The following is a 21,754-nucleotide window of genomic DNA, read 5'->3' as shown; positions in this document are numbered from 1 at the left end:
ATGGTGAGCAAGTGTGGTCCACAGCAGCGTATTGTTACGTGTTTAATATCTTAACCTCTCTGTAAGCTTGCTTTTACTCTTTTTTTTTTCTGTTTGCTTTCATTCAAACGTGTCCCTTGCTGATAGTCTAGCTGCTTTGTTTGCAGTAAACACTGCATTTCACACATATAATTGCCATCTGCCTTATCGCCTTCTCTCTATCGCCTCGCCGTCTTTGGGGATTCGGTGAACCCGCTTGTTTTAAAGGAACAGCCTGAAACTATAAAGATGTATCAAAATATCCCAGGATTTAAATTGTACGACAGCTGTTTTCCGTTTTCCGATGCTGAAATATTTGGGCTTTCGGCAGAGGTGGCTCAAGGTTAAACGGGGCCTCGAGAAATTTTTATTTTCGGCCCCCTTTGAAATGTTTTCACGCCTCATTATTTTTTGAATTCGGCCCATCTTGATTAACGGCAACTGGTCGGCCAACAATTAATTAAAATGCGCTTTGCTATGGCTCAGGTGGTTTATATCATCAATTAGAAATACAACAATTAAGATGAAGCACACATTTTTATTTTCTGTTTATACTTAATTTTAATGTTACTTTTATAAATGCTCTCCTGATCTTAGAGGGAAAAGATGTGACTTAATTCCCACCTTGTTTGGTAGCTCAGTGAGGAAAACAAAATTTGAGGTCTGGTAATGTTTTCTATCTGCTGTTGACACGGTTTCATCAGCACTGCATCGCTACTTCTGCAGCTAAAGCTCAGGGAAATGAAAAACTATGAAAATGGGTAGTTTCTTCAAACTTATACTAGAATGCGACTCTTAATGAGGTCTGAGCTTTTTAACTCAGAAATACTGAACTAGACCAATGAGTTCAGTATTTAAAGAGAAAACTTGGACTTAGAATTAAAAAAAGCATGTTCTGGTTTTTAATGAAGAGTTAATATATGACTTACCAATTTGCCAAAAATTCAGAGATAAAATCTGGAACAAACATAAAGAGTTATTTCTCGCTAATCTATTTTTTCTTTTCTTTTTTTTTACTAATAGTTACGGTGGGAATGAGATAAAAAAATTTCCCCAACCCAAACAAGATTCTTATTCTGATTAATTGAATGAACAAACTCCTTCATCAACAATATGTTGGTTCAAATACCAGGGAAGCAATATAAATATTTTTTGTTTGTTTGTTTGTTTTTTCTCCCAGTGCTTTAAAAAAAAAAAAAAACAGGTTCTACAAATTTTGAGTTCTGCTCTAAAGAATCTCTGTGCAGTGTTGGACAATGCAGATTGGGGTCTAATCAATTCTAGTATTTTAGATTTGAGATATTCCTTAGAAATTTCTGCATTCGACCTTTTACTTCAGCACCGAATCAGAACCAACTCCCTTCCCGCCCCCAGACTGTGGGCCCAGGCGATTAGCATGTTTTTTTCCATCTCATAGTTCAAATTATGAATAATAAAGGGCAAAAATGATTCAGTTTACAGAAGCAAATTTCCCATTCCATCAAAAGAGCTAATACATGACATCAAAGAAAAAAAATACCTATGTGACAAGGAGACAGAAGCTAATGAGCCACTAAGACAGAGAACAAATTCATTTCAGTCGTTTATTAACTCAGCAGTTGCTACCTGGAGGCACTTTACAAAACAAGTCGAATTCATCGCAAATTAATTATTTATTTATTTATTTATTTATTTATTTATTTATAACCATTAGACTCCCTCTAGAGATCAGGAGTTTAGGAAAGTATGGCACAGCTGGGAGCAATCAAGGTGTAGACTGAACACAGAAACCTAAATGAACACACAGAAAACCCAAATCCTCACAATTTCACCATAATCCCAAAGAAAATCTGTTGGTTTGAGCTGAAGAGGAGAGCGCATGAGAGAGGACAGAGTATGATGGATAATCTCAGTTTGTACAGTCCAGTCCTTCAGAGAAACACAGCATGTAAAAGTGCCAGAACACGGTTATACAAACCGATAAAAGAAAATAGTGCCAACACTTTCTCCACCAACAATTCTGTTTAACATTTTCTTTTTCTTAGTACGGAATATTTCCCCTATTGAAGAAATGTTCTCCAACTAAAGATTAGATTTTTATCTTCTAAAAAAAAGACATGCAATAAATGAATTCATTTTGAGTGTTTTTGCACCGTTTTTCAGCTCTGTAAATGTAAACTCAACCAACATATTTGCATAATAAAGAAAATACTAAGTAGTAACAGTAAAGACGGATTCAAAGAAACGAGAATGAGACGCTGATCATCTCATTTTTAGGCAGAAAAGGGTGTAATGCTTCACGTCGGCCTCTAGAGGACAGTGTACAACAGGTTAAAAAGGTGATGATACACAAAGAAAAACGAGCTTCCAGTAAACACCTGTATCTACCTTTACTGACTGAATAACTAGCGCGCAGACTCGCGCACGCACGCACGCACACACACAAACACGTATCGTGCAGTGTAGGAAGGATTTACAGGAGCATTTTGTGAGGAGTGGGAGACTTAGTGAGGCAACATGACAAGTATCAAAGAGAGGAAAACATCACACAGACTGTTGTCATAACAACATATTGCAATGAACGCCAAGCACCATCTGCTGCGAGATTTTTTGAGACGCATCAAGAGGACGAGTCGATGGATAATTATTTCCCAGGAATAAGAATTAGACCGAATGGTGGAAGCGCTGCTCTTGAAATCCGGCGACGAAGTTTGTGTGCTGCGGTCTCAGTTTTGAGAAGTTCGGGGGAAGCGTCTGATTGCTTTTGTCGCGTCGCATTGAGGTCAGATACTACAGTAGCCGCATAGAGAAATCGAACAGAAACAGGAAGTCGTTCTTCACTTGCACGGTTTATTTCACATGAACTAATAACGGGAATTGAAAGTAACTGTAAGAGCCGGGGGGAGCAGGGGGGAGGGAAAGAAGTTATTTTATCGCTCAGTGTTCTTTTGGGCCAAACGTCCTAATTTATGGCTGTTAGCCGTCGAAACTCAAATTAATCACGCGCATTAATCTGCATTCAAACCTGGCGCGGGCTGACCTTGAGCGTTTCACCTGAAGTATGCGCTCTGCATCCATTAAGTCGACGCGATGTAAAACCATCTCACAGCATCAGCGTGAAGTGTCTATTACCACCGTCTTATTTCCTGTTTATATGGCAACTGCCTCAACATCCTGTTTTTAATTACTTCTCTCCGGCAGCAGATGCTTCTCGCAGCAACCTGCTGTGGATTACTCCCCTGAGAACTAATGTGCTGTGACAGACCCCACTTTTCCAATCAATAACTCGCCCTAAATCTGCCATCTCTCTGCCTGCCAAACACACTCCCACTTCTAATGGCACATCATTTTCTTTAAGGGGGTGTAATTGCGTGCTGTGGAAAAGCTGCAGCCTCTCTATCTGTGTGTGTGTGTGTGTGTGTGTGTGTGTGAGTGTGTGTTTTCTTCTTTTTCTCTGTTCCGACCACGCTCGTACTGTAAAAGGGGAATGTAAAAAGTGCAGAGGCTAGAGCACACAGGAAGTGATGAGGGGCTTTACACAGCATGCAGTCTCGCCACCCCTGCCATCACATCTGACAGGCGCACTCACTTCCCTGTTTTGACTGTAACAGTTGAGACATTTCGACAAAAAGAAGTCACTTTCGCTTCACAAACCTGTTGACGTGAACGTGTCAGGATGTTTGTTTGATTCATGCGGTAAGTTAAGTTTGTTTTTGTTTTTTTGCCCAGGTGGCCTCGGTCTTGCTGATTTTATCCATATTTAGGTTGATGATGGGGCAGATTAATGGGAGATGTAGTTTATAGTACGTCCTCAATGTGTCTCCTCTTGCAGATTTAAATTACACGTGGTTTTATGCGTACATCTATAATTCTCTCGCCTTTTCATCACTTGTTATTTAGTATCAGGCCATATAAATTGTGTAGTTCAATTCAGAAAAGGGCCAAAGAGCGTAGAAAGAGGGAGGGTGGGGGAGGAAAGTAAAAGTTGTCTTGATCAACAAACTTTCCTGAGTCTTTAAAGTGAATCTGTGTGTTTATTTGTTTTCTTTGTATTTTGGTTCATTTTTTCCATTTCTAATTAAAATTTTCTTGTAGTTAGTGGTAGTCTGTCTTACAGTATATGAAAATAATTATAAGGACTGACGGTCATGTTCTGCAAATCTAAAAAAAAAAAAAAAAAAAACCACAGAATTTCCATATTTAGGGGTGGCAACTTTCTATTTCAATCACTGTCGGGACTTTTTTTTTGTTCCTCCACAAGAGAAACACTGACTAAACTCAGAGAAAAAATGTCTCATTAACTTTTTTTCTTTCAAATTTGTTTTGTAGATTTGACCAATTTGATATCTAACGCCAGCATAAGTAAGTTGAAATCCCTTTTCTTCTTCTTTTTCTTTGTTTCAACTGGCATTCTCTGATGTCAAGAAGGCCCTCTTGACATCACTGAAATCTTTTTCTGAACAAATTCTCTGTCAGATTTAAGGACCATTCAACAAAGACTATTATTAACAAACATATTTATGTAAATAATCTAAATACTGTCCCAGTCCAAACTGACCTGAAGCTCTAAAAGCATCACTTTCTCTTTTGAACCTGAAAAGAGTTTAACTGCATGAGAACTTCACTGCTCTCCTTTTCTGAAACATTGAGCTCAGTGTTTATTATTTCCAAAGGTGTCAGTTCACATGAACACAAACCACAGGAAAGTTCTGACCCATCTAAAATAAGATCTGGTTAATAAGGAAATTGCAAGTGCTTTTTATACATGCATATTATACTATACGCTATTTGCTTGTTTATTAAAAAAATGAACTTGCACGCCTCTGAATATTTTGTCTATATGGACATTTTTTCCCCTTCACTAATAGTGTTACAAGGCCTTTAGGGTTGAAAACAAAACCGCTCTAATTTGTATACTTCACCTGTTCTTGGCGATACAAGTCAATATCAACAATGTTAGAATTAATAGGATTCTGTGTGTGTGAGGGAGGAAAAAAAACAATGACAATTAATATCAAGAGAGTCATAAGAGAGAGAGAGACACATGTGAAGTACAAAAACCTTAAACAAATAGCTCCATTATTGTTCTGGTTTCTTGCACAGGCAGGTGCAAAGAAGGCCTCTGTGTGTCTCATAACAAGAAGTTCCTAAGCATGGCTGAAGTAGTGCTAGGCTGTAGATTCATCTGAAACATTTGCTGCCCGTGATACCCTTTTATCTCGGTCATACAGAATTATTTCTTTGGTTAGCAGAAACAGAATCAGTTCAAAGCAAGATGGACGCCTTTACGCTGTAGAGACGATTCCTTAAAATGTTTTGCATTTGCCCACAAAAGCTGCATGTAGAGGGAGTGTACAGACTTGGTGTTTGCGCCCTGTGTTTTCTGTTGCTACAAAGACCCGATCAGGAATTTCTACTGAAAAAAATACAGCCTGCTCTGAAAGGAATGGCCCAGATTATTTGAAGCAAAGTTCTGTGTAGCTATGGCCAATAACAGTTCCTTACCAGTGCTAAGAATAAATAATTTTGCCTCAACAAAATCCTGGAGAGGATGTCAAACAGCTAGTCAACAGGGTCCTTAGTTTAGCTGATAATAGGCATTATAAAACAACTCAAGCCGAACAGAAATACATCTGTAGGATTTAACTCTATATTGGACATTTTCTGTTCTCTCAGCAGAACAACATCGTTTTGTTTTTTTTCCCCACTGATGTTATATTGGAGGGTGCTGTCGACTGTATTAATCTGTCCCGGCCAGCTGATAATGAGTCCACTGGGGTAATTTCTAAACAGCTCTTGGTGGACTTGCAACAGACTGACCAGGCGGATTGATACAGTCGCCAGTGAAGTAAAACTGATGTTGTTTGGCTGAGGAAGCAGCAACATGCTTCACTACAACCTCTTGCAAGCATGAACCCTCAATAGGCGCCAACTAGTGTTTTATTTCAGAGATATCAACTGTTTCAGATGGATTTATTTTATATTGCAAAACATTTTTAAAATTGCTACACTCTCCAGTTTAATATCATCAGACCTTTTTTACTGTTACCGATTACTTCACTAAACCCATAAAGGGTCATTGTTGTTAAAACACATGGCTGATATAATTGTTTCAGAATGTGTTCTTTTAGCTGGCTTTCGTTAAATGTTTAGTTTTTGTATTATTTTTCTAAAATACATAAAAGATATGTTCACATACTTATTTAAAGTTGATGTACTTGTTACAAGATTCACAACTATTTCCTTTTAGCTCCAAATCTGGTTTTCAACCCAGATGTTAAAATGCTGCTGTGATTCTGGTGAAACTCTGTGACTGAATCTTTAAATCTAAAGGTATCTTGATAAAAATTAACATCTCTATCTTTCTTCATATATGTTTTTTTCAGCATGAATGTGGATCTAAACTCCTCAAACATGTCTGTGGATCCTCTGGCAATGAAGACGGAGCAGGGCCCAGTCGAGTATCGCATAGTCGGCCTGGTCTTTTACAGCTTCGTCTTCGTCATAGGAGTGATAGTGAACTTCACTGCCTTGTGGGTTTTTGCCTTGACCACCAAGAAGAGAAACTCTGTCACCACCTATATGATCAACGTGGCGCTCGTGGACCTCACCTACATTTTGCTCCTGCCCTTCAGGATGGTTTACTTCCACCAGGACTATTGGCCCTTTGGAGACGTTTTCTGCCGGATCACGGCAGCGCTAACCATCTTCTACCCCTGCATGGCCCTGTGGCTGTTCGCTCTGATCAGCACTGACCGCTACATGGCCATTGTTCAGCCGAAACACGGCAAGGAGCTGAGGAACGTCCCGAAGGCCGTGGTGGGTTCCTTGGGGGTGTGGATCATGACTCTGGGCAGCAGCGTACCCCTACTCTTCTCTCAGGACGACCCCGATCGCGACTCCAACTACACTACCTGCATCAAGATGCAAGACATCATCTACATGCGCCGCGAGAATGCGGTCAACTTCGTTAGACTCATCTTCTTCTTCCTGGTCCCCATCTGCATTATGATTGGCTGCTATGTCGTCATTGTGGACAACCTAATCCACGGACGCACCTCCAAGCTGAAGCCAAAGGTGAAGGAGAAGTCCATCCGGATCATCATCACGCTCATCGTGCAGGTGCTGGTTTGCTTCGTGCCGTTCCACATCTGTCTGGTGCTGCGCTTGTTGGGAAACGGCGAAGACGGCGGCTTCAACACGTGGGCCGTCTTCACCACGTTCCTGATGAACATGAGCACGGTCTTGGACATCATCTTGTACTACATCGTCTCCAAGCAGTTCCAGGACAGGGTGATCAGCGTGATCCTGTACAGGAACTACCTGCGCAGCGTCAGGAGAAAGAGCCGGCACACGCACACAGGCAGTGTCAAGTCGCTGAGCAACCTCACCAGCGCGATGATATGAAAGTCCGTGGCACAGATACTGTACCAACAACATGCACACTAGATGCATCGCCGTGTACTGTTTGTGTATAATTACCTGAAGGATCAAGAAACTGCAATTAATTTTCCCCGAGTGCAATTTACACTCACAGTATGGAAGTGCTGCTGTTGTGGCGAAAACATCTGTGTTTCAGAGCTGATTGACTCACCCATGAGACTTGAGTTGTTTCCATGCCTTGTTTTTTTTTTTTTGTTTTTTTTTTCCCCTCTGCTAAAGAAAGCATATGCGGCACAGGTGTGACGTGTTCAGGTGAAAATGTAACTGTTTAAAACAAAGCATGCAGTAGTTGTGCACAAGCATCAGAAACCTCAAGAAAGCAGCATGAAGAGGGTCTGACATCCTCCACAGGAAGCAGCGGTGGGGTTGTTAAAGGTTGACGCTCGGTTGCTGCACCACATTTAACTTAACAGGTCCTTCCTCTTCAGCCTCTCAGCTCTGCGAAGGCGGAGTGAGCAAATCTAAGCCATGAGTGATGCGTGATGTCACCTGTCTGCTTTGCAAATACACCGCATGTGTTTGACTTCTGCCATTTCGTGTTTGTTGAGTTTAAGATCGACCACTTGAGACAGGAGGCAATTTCAACACGCAGCTCTGACAGTAAAGGTTGCCGCGAAGGTTGCTTTAAATGAACCGGCCAGGTGATGGCAGCATGGCACAGCTTAGACGCTATCCACCTGCCAGAGCAACACACTCACACAGCGCTTTTAAAAACTTTTGCAGAGTTGACGGCAAAATAATTTTGTCTCGGTTGCGTCGCCGCAAAAATATTTACCTTTCATTCATTTAGATTCATAAAAAAACATTAGTACATCAGTTTTCCAGTTAACAACGGCCATAACGGCTTCCTCCACCAGGAATCTGACTAAAGCGTGTTTATGGTGCAATGTGAAAAGTATTGATTAGGTGTTAAATGATTTAGTTGCTTGGAGTGCATTTACAGTAACATGCTCGAGAGATGTCAGAGAGGCTATTTACAAGATTTACTGCAACCTTAACCTTTAAACAGAAAACCTTTTTCAGCACATGGATGTTTCAGTTTCAGATTTCTGCCGCAGGTGAGAGAGGCATTTTATTCAAAATGTCTCTCTCATGTAAAAATACTGAAGTCAGAGCAGAACAGGGGGCAGAAGAGGCTTGCAGGCAACACCAAAAATCAACATTTTAAGTGTTAAGAACATGCAAGGAATCCATCTGTATTGATCATCCAAAATATATGGTACAAAAATAATAGAACCCTCAGAAAAGAATAACTCTCAGTATACTCTCTATAGTAAAACTTGAAGATATATTTCTGAACTCAGTAAACCTACATTCAGTTCCCACTCTTCTTAATGAGGTGCCTAACAAGGCATCACCTGAACAAAAAAGCATTATGAAAACCTGCTGGTCCAAATATTGATTTCTGAAATCTTCTTGAGCTAAAACTCAAGTATTGTCTTGTTTTCAAAATAAAATAAAATAAAAAAGTTCTGAAAGCAGCATATTTCTTAATTTGGACTATTTGTCATATTCTGCAAATAAATACTCAAACTGAAGTTCGACATTACATTTGGAAATTTTAGGGAAATGTCAGTAATTTGGAAACTAAAACATCGTTTTTTGAGAAGTGTGCATGATGAAATTTCAGAAAGTACCCCCGAACCTCATAAGCTGTAAGAAAACAGAAAGCGCCGCACATCTGAAAGCACAGCAAAACATGACTAGAATAAAGATTTTTTAAACAAAGCAGTAGAAGTTTAGAAAACAGCAAAACGTAACTTTGAAAAAATAAATAAATAAAAGTAAACACTGGAAATTTTCAGGAAACAATAGCATTTCCCAAACACTCTCGGTTAAATAGTTGACAATAAACTGAACAACACAGGATAACTTCAAACACTTTAAAGACTGGCTGCAGGTCATTTTGTTCTTGTGCCACTTCAGGACCCCCTCACCTTACACCCAGGTGTTACCGCTGACTCAACATGTGCTTTCCATTACACATTTCTTCATTTTGCTTAAGGGACAGTTCAGGGTTGTTGTTTTTTGTTTTTTTTTATTAAAGTTTGTGAAAATATTCTTGTAAATCTTCCCTCACCTACAGTAAACATGAAACATGTGGCAGTAAGTTTGTAGAACAGTGAGATCAGAGGAGAAGATAACAGCCGGTCAGACAGACAGCATTACAAAAGTGGTTGTTAAATGTCTTTATGGGAGTAATAATGTGTTGAGTCCCATGAATATAAACATTTTTTTTTTTTTAGCTTAGGATGTTTTAAATAGATAAATAAGACATGAAACATGAGAATTGCTTTTGTTTTCAACAACGTTAAATAGACCTTTAAAATGAGCCTTTAAGGAATTTGTTACAGAAATCTGGTTAAATTTCACAAAAGAACTGTGAAGGCACAACAGTGGAAAAATTTTTTTTTTTTAAATACTCAAGCACCAGCAGAGCTCAGAAGTGACTGATCGGTGTGAAACAGTAAATAAAAACCAAACTACTGCTCAATCTGGTAAGATTCTGGTTCAGTGGATGGTTTTCTGAGCGTGATCGCCTTTGTCTTTACAGTAGCTACGCCCCGTCTGAACTCTCTGGGTCTCTGGGAGACATTTGGCCCAACTTTTGCAGTAGTCACAGGCGAAGACGAGGCCGCTCCGTCCGATATAAGGGGGATAGATTTACATTGTGTTAAATAAGAGAAGGCAGACAAGCGGGATTTCCATTTCGCATGCAATATTGGCACCTGCACTCCATCATATGGTGATAGTTTTATTGGCTAGTGGACTACTGGTGGATTTATAGCTCGGGAGTCAAAGGTCGGAGGAAACATCAGAGGGTCGACTATCTGTCCCACCTGTTAGACATAAAAGAGAGGAAAAAAACATCCACGCTGCTCAAAGCAACTGGCATTTAAAACAATTAAGTTTCCTGTCAAGTCCCTGTGATGAATTATCCGGAAGCTTTACCCGCTGTAATTCTAAATCTTCCCAACAAGTGCCTTTGTTGTAGAGAAATTAATGAAAACAAGATTGTCTTTCATAGGAGCTGATCTCACAGCGCGACAGCCAGCTGCTCTTCTTTGGGAATAAAAAAAACAAAAAAAAAAAAACAGTCAGCATTAAACACAGCTCACGCAAAATACTCCTTTTCTTTTTTCTTTTTTTTTTTTTCCTACCACTCGTGTGGAAAACAAATCAGGCGGCAGGCGCAGTGGCCATCTGTTTTGTTATTTGATATGTGTGAATACATGTTGTAATGACTTTGTTTGTGAATCGCTCTGCGCGGCGGAACACACGAGAGCTCTCGAAGTGCTGGAGTGTTCAAAGCTAATCATATAATTGGACACAATAGTCGATGACAAATGGAGACGCTCGGAGCCAGCCAGCTGGGGAAGTGAATATGTAATCATTGTAAAATCATATCATTTTTGCATATTTGAAGACAGCTTAATAGAGTTTGCGTGTCAGCGCGCCATCAGATGATGATCAGAGGCAGTTCTGCCGCATTTGTTTCCCGAATCCGACTTTGTTAGGCTATTTATCTTGATCTTGATTAAAAGTGTTTTCACAAGAGTTTGCGTCTCCCGTGTTTATTTGTGCTCCGCTGGTAAGCCCGACTGTGGAAACAGACTTGGGACAAATGACCCCCTTTAGAGTTTCTGAAGACAGCCTCACGAAGAGGTAAACAGCTCCCAGTGATTACTCCTCGCCCGCGGTGTTTCTTTTCTCCTGTTTACACAAGCAGCGCCTCGTGAAAGTATTCGAACTCATCGAGCTTTTCCCGCTTTTCGACAGAACGCAACATCAAAATTCACTGCTTTTGAACAACATTTTATTCTACAGACCAACACAAGTCAGGAAGGAAACGAGACTTGACTTTCAACTATGTTTTGGCAGCAGTTCCAGCTGCATTTGTTTCCAATAGCTTCAGACATCTAGAGACTGATTTAAAAGCTTGAGCTCAGTCTGATTCAGAACAACAACTTTCAAGTCCAGCCATACATTCCTTGTTGGATTGAGGTTTAGACTGTGACTGGAAGGTGAACTTCTTCAACACTCTCAACTTTTAGTTTTGCCACCTCTATGCAGCTTTTCTTCTAGGCTTTCCTGGTATTTATCTCCGTCCATCTTCCTATCATGCTCTGACCACCTTCACAGTCTATTTGAAAGAAAAGCATTCCCCACAACAAAATGCTGCCACCACCGTGTTTTCCAATGGGGTGGGTGATTTGCATATTGAGCTGGGCACTTCAGTGTCGGGTGAGAAATCGCACTATGGTCGTGTCTGGCCAGAGCAACTTACATGAATTGTCAAATATCTGAAATTGGGGATGTTTTTTTTTCTCTGTATTTCTTTTAGAAATGTTTTTTTTCCCTTGCTACTGTTTCATACCAGATTTGTGGAGCTCGCAACAGCTTCTCTTACATGAGCTGTGAATCTCTGTAGCTCTTCCAGAGTCACAATAGCCCTCCTGGCTGCTTTTCAGATAAGTTGCAATCTTGCCAATTTAGGAAAATTACCAGTTCTCAGAAGGTTTGCAGTTAAAAGACTGCTCAGAGATAGGGATGATATTTTATAACCTAACTGTGGTTTGAACTTCTCCACAACTTTCTCCCTGATCTGTCTGTGGCTCCTTGGTTTTCATGATGCTGTTTGTCCTCTAATGTTCTCCAACAAACCTCTGAGGCCTTCGCAGAACAGCTGGATTTATGCTGGGACTAAATTACACACTTGTGGACTCTATTACTTAAAGGATTTCTGAAGTCAGCTTGTTGAACTGGATTTTTATTTAAAGGTATCGTCTTTTACGTTCACTAAAGTTCCCTAGGATGCCTCTGTTTGCTAAATAAGTACCGCCTGAATGTCTTTTATTCAACGGCATCGGAGTAAAGGGGACTGAACACAAATGCACTTTTACATTTCTATTTGTAAAACATTTAGCAAAACTACTCCACCTCTTCCTTCTACTTCAAAAAAAAGACATCCTGCTTTAAGTTTCATAACATCCTACTAAAATACTCCTACATTTATACTTGAAATGATGCAAAAATGTGAAAATGTTCCAGGTGTATGAACACTTTTGCAGTATAATTTTTTTTTTTACCGATTACTTGCACCAGCATCGCCCTGATCATCGTCAAACGGGATGCGAAACGTCTGTAACGGCGTCGTCAAACCCTTTACATCTTTTTTTTACGCCCAAACCGAAGCTCACTGCCGTCCCGTTTGAAGCCCTGTCCCTCCTCCCCCCCCACCGCGTTCCCATACCATCACACTTCATGCTGTTCCCATTAGGGACCACAAGGACATGAAAGGGAGCCTATAATGTTATATAGATACAGTACACGTCCAGCCTCGGCTGGGTCCCCTCATCTACTGTATACGCGGCGTTGGCAGCACTGCAGCTGCCTGCATTTACATCATTTAGTGTTTCTCTCCAGGGCACTTTAATACGCCCAACCTCTCCCCTGGTAAACTTTACAATAGGATGTTGAAGGATACTCCTGGACTGCCATAGGAAATGAGAGGCACATGTGTGTGAATGTAGCTTTGCAGCAGTGTGACTCCCCCCCTCTCCAACACACACACACGCACACACACCGTCTCTTGTGATGCCGAGCTTAAGGGCTCTGCAATGAGACTAATGGATTCCTTTTGTGGACAAAACTAGGTTAAGCACATGAGCTATTGTTTTTATCTGTGCTATCTGTTCACGGCGGTATCTTACAGGGGTGTTAAGTATTCCTCCACTGCGCATATTCTTCAGAGGCAGTCTCCTTCCACTCTGCGTTGTGTCTCCATTAAAAGGTGATAATCTACATCAAGGGTTTTAAATGCAGCCAAACTGACTCCGGTTGACCCCGCATTCAGCGGAGGAGAGGGAAAATAGAGGAAATGTATGGCCTCGATTACGACTGCGCCTCTCTTTCAGCAGATCCTTGTGCTGCTGATTCACACGCAGCCAGCCACCATTAGTACATATAAATAATGTAAGGCCCTCCTTTCTCTCTCTCTTTCTCTGTGTGTGTGTGTGTGTGTGTGTGTGTGTTCCCCCACCTCACTCAACTCTCTGCTCAACTAAGTGCCTGCATGGAAGCCTTGGCCTCCTCCTTGTCATGTTCTCCATAGATCAGATTTATTTTAAGTCTTTACAGCGGCACGTTCTCCGCAGCGTTGCGTTCGACGCACGTGGGGATGTTTTTAATTGTATCATGTGAAGTGGAGTAGGAGCTCCAGCGGGGGACCGTGTCAAGTTGTGTTAATATTTAATCCGCTCTCACTTTAGTTTCTCCATGATCCGCCGGTACGGCGATGGGAGCCCGGATGAGGACGCGACGTCGCAGGACGGGCGAAGATGTGATTAAAGCCAACGCGGCTAATAGAGGTGGTCTCTTTCAGGGCGCCGTGTTGCGGTAAGCCGGTGTCTCTCTTTAGTGGTGAGGCCACACGCCAGGGTGGGGGTGGAAGGGGGGAATACAATGGCCGCTGACTAACTGATGCGCTTACTTCAGCTGATGTTCACGTAAAAACAGAGACAGAGATGAACCGTTGCACGTGTGTCTGGGATAAATATAAGCATATGGTTCTCAAGCCGGTGTTGAGTGTGTCTGCTGGTGTTTTGGAGGAAGTGAGGAAGGGGAGGGGAGAAACAGGAATGGATGGAGGGACGAGGGAGGCCTTCTCGCGTCCTCTGTGTGCACGTCACGTCTGCTCTGCCGGAGCTCAATTACAGGACCGATACTCGGAGAGGAAACTTCATCATGTCGTACAGATGTCTTCACTAGAGGATAAGGGGAAAAAAAAGTGGGAGGCGATGCATGTTGCCATTTAAAGCGACACGGTTGGTGTTTGTTGGAAACAAACAAAATGAGAAACAGTAGGACTGTTGGATGCGCGACAAATACGTGAATGTAAGTCCGGAGTTGGAAACCCACTTAGAAGGCTGGAAACGAGTCGTCCTGATGGGCAGAGCGAACACCTTAACCAAAGCAGAAACGCTTTGCAATGAAAACAAGAAAGAAAAACTGCAAAACCTTCATGCAGAAAAATACTGAAAACATCAATAGCAACAGAATCTAATTTAAAATTGTGAATGTAAAAAAAAAAAAAAAAAAATCACGCTTGGTGTGAATGGGAGTCATTTCAAAACGGCTCGCAACAAAAAGCAAAGAGAAAAAATGGATCATGACATAAACAGTTTGTACCGTTTTAAACATCACATGAACAAACATCTTAAAATGCAGCTGATCAGTGGTTGGGGCTTGTGGCTTTTGCACCCCGGGGGTCAGCGTGTCCCGCGAAGAAGAGCCATTAACCGTTCTGCTGGCTGAATTAATCTGAAACAATAACTTGTAAACAATAATACTCTTTCAGTGAGCCATTCAGTTCCATCATAGTAAACCTCTTTTATAACCCAGACAGCTCTATAAAGTGCTTTAGGCATCATTGGGCACAGACCATCATTAGTCAGTCGCTGTGTGTAGATCTGAATAAACCAGGCGGACGGTGATCTTGCGCAGACACCGGCCCATATCTATTTTACGCCGTTTCATTTCAGTCGTGACACAGGCGGCGCGCACACTCCACCAACAATGGCCGTGTTTTGCTTTAATTTGATTAGGTTTTGTCTCAGCGAATGCCAAGTCCTGTTTTGCCTCAAGAACATATCTCTTAATCACGTTCCATCCAGGCTGTGTCTTTCATCTAAATCTCACAGCCGTGGCTCACGCCCAACTTTATTTCGCTGAAAGGTAGAGGGAAAAAAAAAACAACAACACACGCACACACACACCTATACGGGTTTATATGTATTAGCAGGACAATTTTTTCAAACCAGTTTTTTGCAACATTAAACGGACACCCCTTTCCACTTATGCTAGAAAGACGTAGTAAGTTGTCAAAAATCTTGTTTGAGCTACACAACATAGATCTCACTTAAAAATTTAGATACACACATCAGAACTCAAAATATGAGAACCTGATGCAATGCTGTATTAAAAGGACAAAAGATAATGAGGTGCTTGGCTCCGCCCATGACACCAACAGTAATTATCAGGGCCAATTTTATTTATCAGGACCACAGCATACACATACAAAAAACATACAATTTATGTGCATTAAGAAGTCCAAACATGGAAATATGGACTATAACTGGTCCATATTTCTGTGCAGTGCATCTGTCATCCCATGAGATGTCTGAATCATCTACGGAATCAGGAACATACTCCTCTTCTGATGATGTCACCTCACTTGAACTTTGTTCTGGACAGACCTGTTGATTAAAAACATATTTTGTATACATTGAAAGCATTTCAGCAAGAATATTTCGGTAACACTTTATTTGAAGGGGGGTGAATAAGACTGTCATGACACTGTCATAAACATGACAACACATGTCATGAACATGAATAAGCCTTCATGAATATTTATGACTGTTGTCATAAAGCGTCATTCGGTAAATTATGACACTTTTAATACAAAGTTGACATTATTCAAAATGTCTTTGTTATAACTTGACATTAACTAAGAAATCATTACTGTTTAAACTTACCTTTAATAACATGAAGATACCTAATTTTTAAAGTGTAATCAGTAATTCTTTTATAACAAATTTATATCAGTATATGAATACTGAATGATTGTTTCTAAAAAATATATAAAATAAACAATGTCTACCTAATGTATGAACCTGTCAAGTTGAGTATTACACAGGATCCATGTGTCTGTGTGCATCTAAATTTAACTTTCATTCTTTTCTACCTCTAATTTCAAAACTCAGTCTTCCACATTTCTACATCTTACATGATAAGTATTATACAAGACCTGTGTGTTTGAAGAGTACTTCATATTATTTTAGTGACTTTATATAAGAATCTAAGTTGGTTGTTGGAGAGCAAAATTACCTCTGGAGGGTTGGTTGAACAGGATCTGCATACATCCATGTCACCAACCTGACACAGTTCATCTTTGGAAATTTGAAATGTAAAGAACACTCAATAAATGTGAGTTTGTTGAAAATGTAGAAAACAGTCCTCCCTATTTCTACACCTTACATTTTGAGTATTACACAGGACCTGTGTGTATGTGCGTTTCTAAGTGTAATTTTCTATCTTTTCTACTAGTAATGTCAAAACTCAGTTTTCCAAATTTCTGCAACTTACATGATGAGCATTACAAAAGACCTGTGTGTATGTGCACTCCTAAATGTGACTTTCATTCTTCTTTACTTGTAATTTCAATACTCAGTCCTCCCTATTCCTGCACCTTACATTTTGAGTATTACACAGGACTTGTGTGTATGTGCGCTTCTAAAAGTAATTTTCATTCTTTTCTACCTGTAATTTCAAAACTCAGTTTTTGAAATTTCTGCAACATACCTGATGAGCATTACACAAGACCTGTTTGTATGCATGCTTCTCAATGTACCTTTCATTCTTCTGTACTAGTAATTTCAAAACTCAGTCCTCCTTATTCCTGCACCTTACATTTTGAGTATTACACAGGACCTGTGTGTATGTGCGCTTCTAAATGTAGCTTTCATTCTTTTAAATGTGTAATTTCAAACCTCAGTTCCCCCCTTTTATGCAGCTTACATATCAAGTGTTACACAAGACTTGTGTGTTTGAACAGTACTTAATATCATATCAAAAACTCTATTTTAGAAAATAAGTTGGTCGTTGGAGACCAAAATTACCTCATGAGGGTTGGTTGAACAGGATCCGCATGAATTCACGTCACCAACCTGACACGGTTCATCTTTGGAAATCTGAAATGTAAAGAACACTTACTGAATATGAGTTTGTTCCCAATTTAGAAAACAGTCCTCCCTATTCCTGCCCCTTGCATTTTGAGTATTACACAGGACCTGTGTGTATGAGCGCTTCTTTATGCAACTTTCATTCTTCTGTACTTGTAATTTCAAAACGTAGTCCTCCTTATTCCTTCCTCTTACATTTTGAGTATTACACAGGACCTGTGTGTATGAGCGCTTCTAAATGTAACTTTCATTCTTTTGTACATGTAATTTCAAAACTCAGTCCTCCCTTTTTATGTGGCTTACATATCAAGTATTACACAAGACCTGTGTGTTTGAAACGAACTTAACAGTCATCCCCAACCACAGGACCGCGGACTAGTACGAGTCTGTGGACCAATTGGTACTGGGTCGCACAAGAAAAATATTTACATGTTACGTATTGTCTGAGTCTGGAGGATCCATTATTTTGAAAACCCTTTAACTGGATTCTCTCGGTTACGTCTTGTGCGGTAACATTGAGCCCACAATGAGTAAGAAAGCGATGTCTTTGGAAAGTTTCTTTGGAAAAGCGGAGAAAGACCAGAGATAGGAGAGTGGATTTATCCTGAACCTGTAGGTGACTCCCATGTTCCAAGCCCACTCTGCATAATATGCACTGGCTTACTAATGAGGCAATGAAGCTTCAAACTGCTTTGCCATTACACACCAAGCACCCTCTGCATTGGGTGTCATCGTTTCCCAGGTGGGATCATCTCATTGCAGAGAAACAAGCTCAGGACTCCCATTAATTTGTAGTTGTGAGTTAAAATTTTCATGAAAATAAATGTTCGTTTTTGTGGCGTATTCAAATCTTATTTTGAAGGGATGTGTGAACGTTGCCAGAGCGACCAGAGTCTGAGAGCATTATGGCAGTTATCGAGACGAGAGAAATAGAGCTTGTAAGTCTTAAGTCTGGTTCACACGGCATGATTTTAGGATTCAGACGATTTTCCAAATTTCTGTGACCACAGAGCTGATAAAAGTACAACAGGTTCGTGTGTCCAGCCACATAACAGGAGCAAATCTTGCCATGTGAGCAGGCTTTAGTACAAAATAATGTCACGTTAATTTAATGGATAGCTGAAAAGTTACCGGGTTTATCAACTGTGGTAGCAATTTTGCTCCAACTCCACTCCTCATCATTTCTATGGATATTCTTTGTACGAAATGCTGAATAAACATTCATGCCATTTCCACATATCTTCGATGTCCATCGGACTCATTTGTGCATGTCTGCTCAGCTCTTTGGGATTCCCCTCCATGAGCTACGTCACCGCGCTTTCTGATTGGCTACCTGTCAAGTTCAACAGGTTGAGTTCTAGCTCCCAATCAAGTAAAAACCCTACAAGTTGCTAGAATATGCCTGATTTTAGATCAGAGCAGTCCCAATGTTCCAACGACTGGATGCAATCATGCCACAGATGGCAGGATGAACAGTTACAATTATCGTGAGCAACGTTCTAAGATTGCTGTAAGGGGAAATTAAGGGTAAAAAAAGAACCCGAGCCTCAGAAAAATTGCCAAGTCTTGACCGGTCCGCGGTGATAAAAAGGTTGGGGACCACTGGTACTCAATATAATTTCAAAGACTTTATCTTAGAAAATAAGTTGGTCGTTGGAGACCAAAATTACCTCTGGAGGGTTGGTTGAAATCTGAAATGTAAAGAACACTCACTAAATGTGAGTTTGTTCCCAATGTAGAAAGCAGTCCTCCCTATTCCTGCAGCTTACATATTGAGTATTACACAGGACCTGTGTGTATGCGTGCTTCTCAATGTAACTTTCATTCTTCTGTACTTGTAATTTCAAAACTCAGTCCTCCCTATTCCTGCACCTTACATTTTGAGTATTACACAGGACCTGTGTGTATGCATGCTTCTCAATGTAACTTTCATTCTGCTGTACTTGTAATTTCAAAACTCAGTCCTCCCTATTCCTGCACATTACATTTTGAGTATTACACAGGACCTGTGTGTATGCGTGCTTCTCAATGTAACTTTCATTCTTCTGTACTTGTAATTTCAAAACTCAGTCCTCCTTATTCCTGCACCTTACATTTTGAGTATTACACAGGACCAGTGTGTATGTGCGCTTCTCAATGTAACTTTCAGTCTTCTATACTTGTAATTTCAAAAGCCAGTCCTCCACTTTTATGCAGCCAACATATGTAGGATTACACAACACATGTGTGTTTGAACAGTACTTCATATCATTTCAATTACTTTATTTGAGAGAAAAAGTTGGTCGTTGGAGACCAAAATGTGCACTTCTGAATGTAATTTTCATTCTTCTATACTTGTAATTTGAAAACTCAGTCCTCCCTTTTTATGCAGCCAACAAATCTAGTACTACACACCTATGTGTTTGTACTCTACGTAATATCATTTCAATTACTTTAATTTAGAGAATAAGTTGGTCATTGGAGACCAAAATTACCTCAGGAGGGTTGGTTGAACAGAATCCACATGCATCCATGTCACCAGCCTGACACAGTTCATCTTTGGAAATCTGAAATGTAAAGAACACTCACTAAATGTTTGTTCCCAATATAGAAAACAGTCCTCCCTATTCCTGCACCTTACATTTTGAGTATTACACAGAACCTGTGTGTATGCGTGCTTCTCAATGTAACTTTCATTCTTCTGTACTTGTAATTTCAAAACTCAGTCCTCCTTATTCCTGCACCTTACATTTTGAGTATTACACAGGACCTGTGTGTATGTGCGCTTCTAAATGTAATTTTCATTCTTCTATACTTGTAATTTCAAAACGCAGTCCTCCCTTTTTATGCAGCTAACATATCTAATATTACACAACACATGTGTGTTTGAACAATACTTAATATCATTTCAATTACTTTATTTTAGAGAGTAAGTTGGTCATTGGAGACCAAAATTACCTCTGGAGGGTTGGTTGAACAGGATCCGCATGTGTCCACATCACCAACCTGACAGTTCATCTTTGGAAATCTGAAATGAAGGGATGTACACTGAATGAGTCCATACTTCTCAATAGAAAAATGAAGTCCACCTACTGTATGTGCCTGTCCACTTCTTGTTTTCAACTATAATGAAACCCTGTACTACAACTTGACATATCCTTCAAATATGTCTTCAGTGCTACTTGAATGATTTTTGATAGTATTTTCACACTTATAAGCACCTTTCTTCTCCATGGCCAGTCAAAATCACCATAATTATAAGTGATTTCTTCCCCTGGACCAATATATTTGAGTGCAAATAAACAGATGAGGTCTTCCATCCACTCTTTTAACTTTCATTTTGCTGTTTGGGTTCATCTGATCATTTACCAGCCTCCCCAATCATCCATCCTCTCTGGCAACATCAACACTAAAATATTAAGTATGAAAATAAGAATTATTATACCATGCAAGGGAAAGGATTTTGCATATTTGGTGTTTGCATGTCAGAAGAATATTCCTCTACCAACTAAAACTACTTTTACTGATGAAGCTGAAAATGTTTACATCACTGTATTTAGATGTAAAATAAAAACACAACAACCTTGAAACAGTCGCATACCAAAGCTTTTGTCCATTGAAGTTGAAATCAAACATAAGAACCTCGAGTGTATCATGGTAAACTTTCAGTAGGTTTTCTTGTTCCTTTCTACTTATGACTTCTCTGTACTCAATAAGGAAATCTGCTTTTTGAACACACCCCAACCTGTAGGTACACATAATAAGTAGGATAAACTTTAAACAATGCAATTATATCAAATAGTAGCAATTGAAATTAACATTTTTCAAAATCAGTTAATTGATCTAATTGGATGTCTTTCTGTGGTTACTTAAACATTTTTTGTCAACTGAATGCAATTCATTATTTTGTACTTGTAATTTCAAAACTCAGTCCTCCATATATTTATTGAGGACAGTTACAAGTACCTGGGAATACCACAAGCAAATGGCAACCTCGATGAGGTCACAAGGAAAGGAGCCACAGTCAAATACCTCCAATGAATAAGGCAAGTCCTGAGAAGCCAGCTCAATGGCAAGAACAAGATCCGTGCAATAAACACCTATGCCTTACCAGTAATCAGATACCCTGCTGGAATAATTAGCTGGCCAATGGAAGAGATAAAGACCACGAATATTAAGACTTGGAAGCTACTAACCATGCATGGAGGGTTCCACCCCAAATCCAGCACCCTGAGACTGTACACAAGCCGTAAGGAAGGAGGCAGAGGACTAGCAAGTGTGAGAGCCACTGTCCAGGATGAAACATCCAAGATCCATAAATACATCAAGGACAAAGCCTCAACAGACGATGTGCTCAGTGAATGTCTCAGGCAATGGGGAACAGAGGACGAGGTGATAGAGGTACCATCATGGGAGGACAAGCCCCTACATGGGATGTACCACCGACAAATAACTGAAGTGGCTGATATCAGGAAATCCTACCAATGGCTGGAAAAAGCTGGACTCAAGGACAGCACAGAGGCCCTCATCCTGGCTGCACAGGAACAGGCCCTAAACACCAGAGCAATAGAGGTTCAGATCTACCACACCAG

The 21,754-nt window shown here is 40.3% G+C and overlaps 1 protein-coding gene and 1 long non-coding RNA gene across 5 annotated transcripts; one reads left to right on the top strand and one right to left on the bottom strand.

Moving 5' to 3' along the window:
* The first annotated feature begins 2,995 nt into the window (after nt 1–2,995).
* On the top strand, nt 2,996–10,998 carry gpr18 (G protein-coupled receptor 18). 2 transcript variants are annotated; one of them, XM_015012811.2, is made up of 3 exons: nt 2,997–3,693; nt 4,327–4,359; nt 6,384–10,998. In XM_015012811.2, exon 3 carries the CDS (start codon nt 6,385–6,387, stop codon nt 7,402–7,404), a length of 1,020 nt encoding a protein of 339 aa, XP_014868297.1. In that variant the 5' UTR covers nt 2,997–3,693; nt 4,327–4,359; nt 6,384; the 3' UTR covers nt 7,405–10,998. The 2 variants fall into 2 exon arrangements, with proteins under 2 accessions (XP_014868296.1, XP_014868297.1); XM_015012810.2 differs by lacking the exon at nt 4,327–4,359 and having other exon boundaries at nt 2,996–3,693.
* A 4,446-nt stretch (nt 10,999–15,444) lies between these two features.
* LOC148160391 (uncharacterized) lies at nt 15,445–20,173 on the bottom strand. 3 transcript variants are annotated; one of them, XR_015764666.1, is made up of 3 exons: nt 19,658–20,111; nt 17,121–17,192; nt 15,445–15,698 (listed from the first exon to the last, which is right to left on the bottom strand). It is a non-coding gene; the product is annotated as an uncharacterized LOC148160391 (long non-coding RNA). The 3 variants fall into 3 exon arrangements; XR_015764667.1 differs by lacking the exon at nt 15,445–15,698 and adding an exon at nt 20,121–20,173 and having other exon boundaries at nt 16,171–17,192; nt 19,658–19,729; XR_015764665.1 differs by lacking the exon at nt 15,445–15,698 and having other exon boundaries at nt 16,171–17,192.
* Between the last annotated feature and the right edge of the window lie 1,581 nt (nt 20,174–21,754).

The sequence above is a fragment of the Poecilia mexicana genome, unplaced genomic scaffold, assembly GCF_051168715.1.
Source record: "Poecilia mexicana isolate PSO_F unplaced genomic scaffold, ASM5116871v1 scaffold_2, whole genome shotgun sequence".
Taxonomy (NCBI): domain Eukaryota; kingdom Metazoa; phylum Chordata; class Actinopteri; order Cyprinodontiformes; family Poeciliidae; genus Poecilia; species Poecilia mexicana.
The sequence above is the reverse complement of the archived record's forward strand: the minus strand, read 5'-3'. Positions and strand labels throughout refer to the sequence as shown.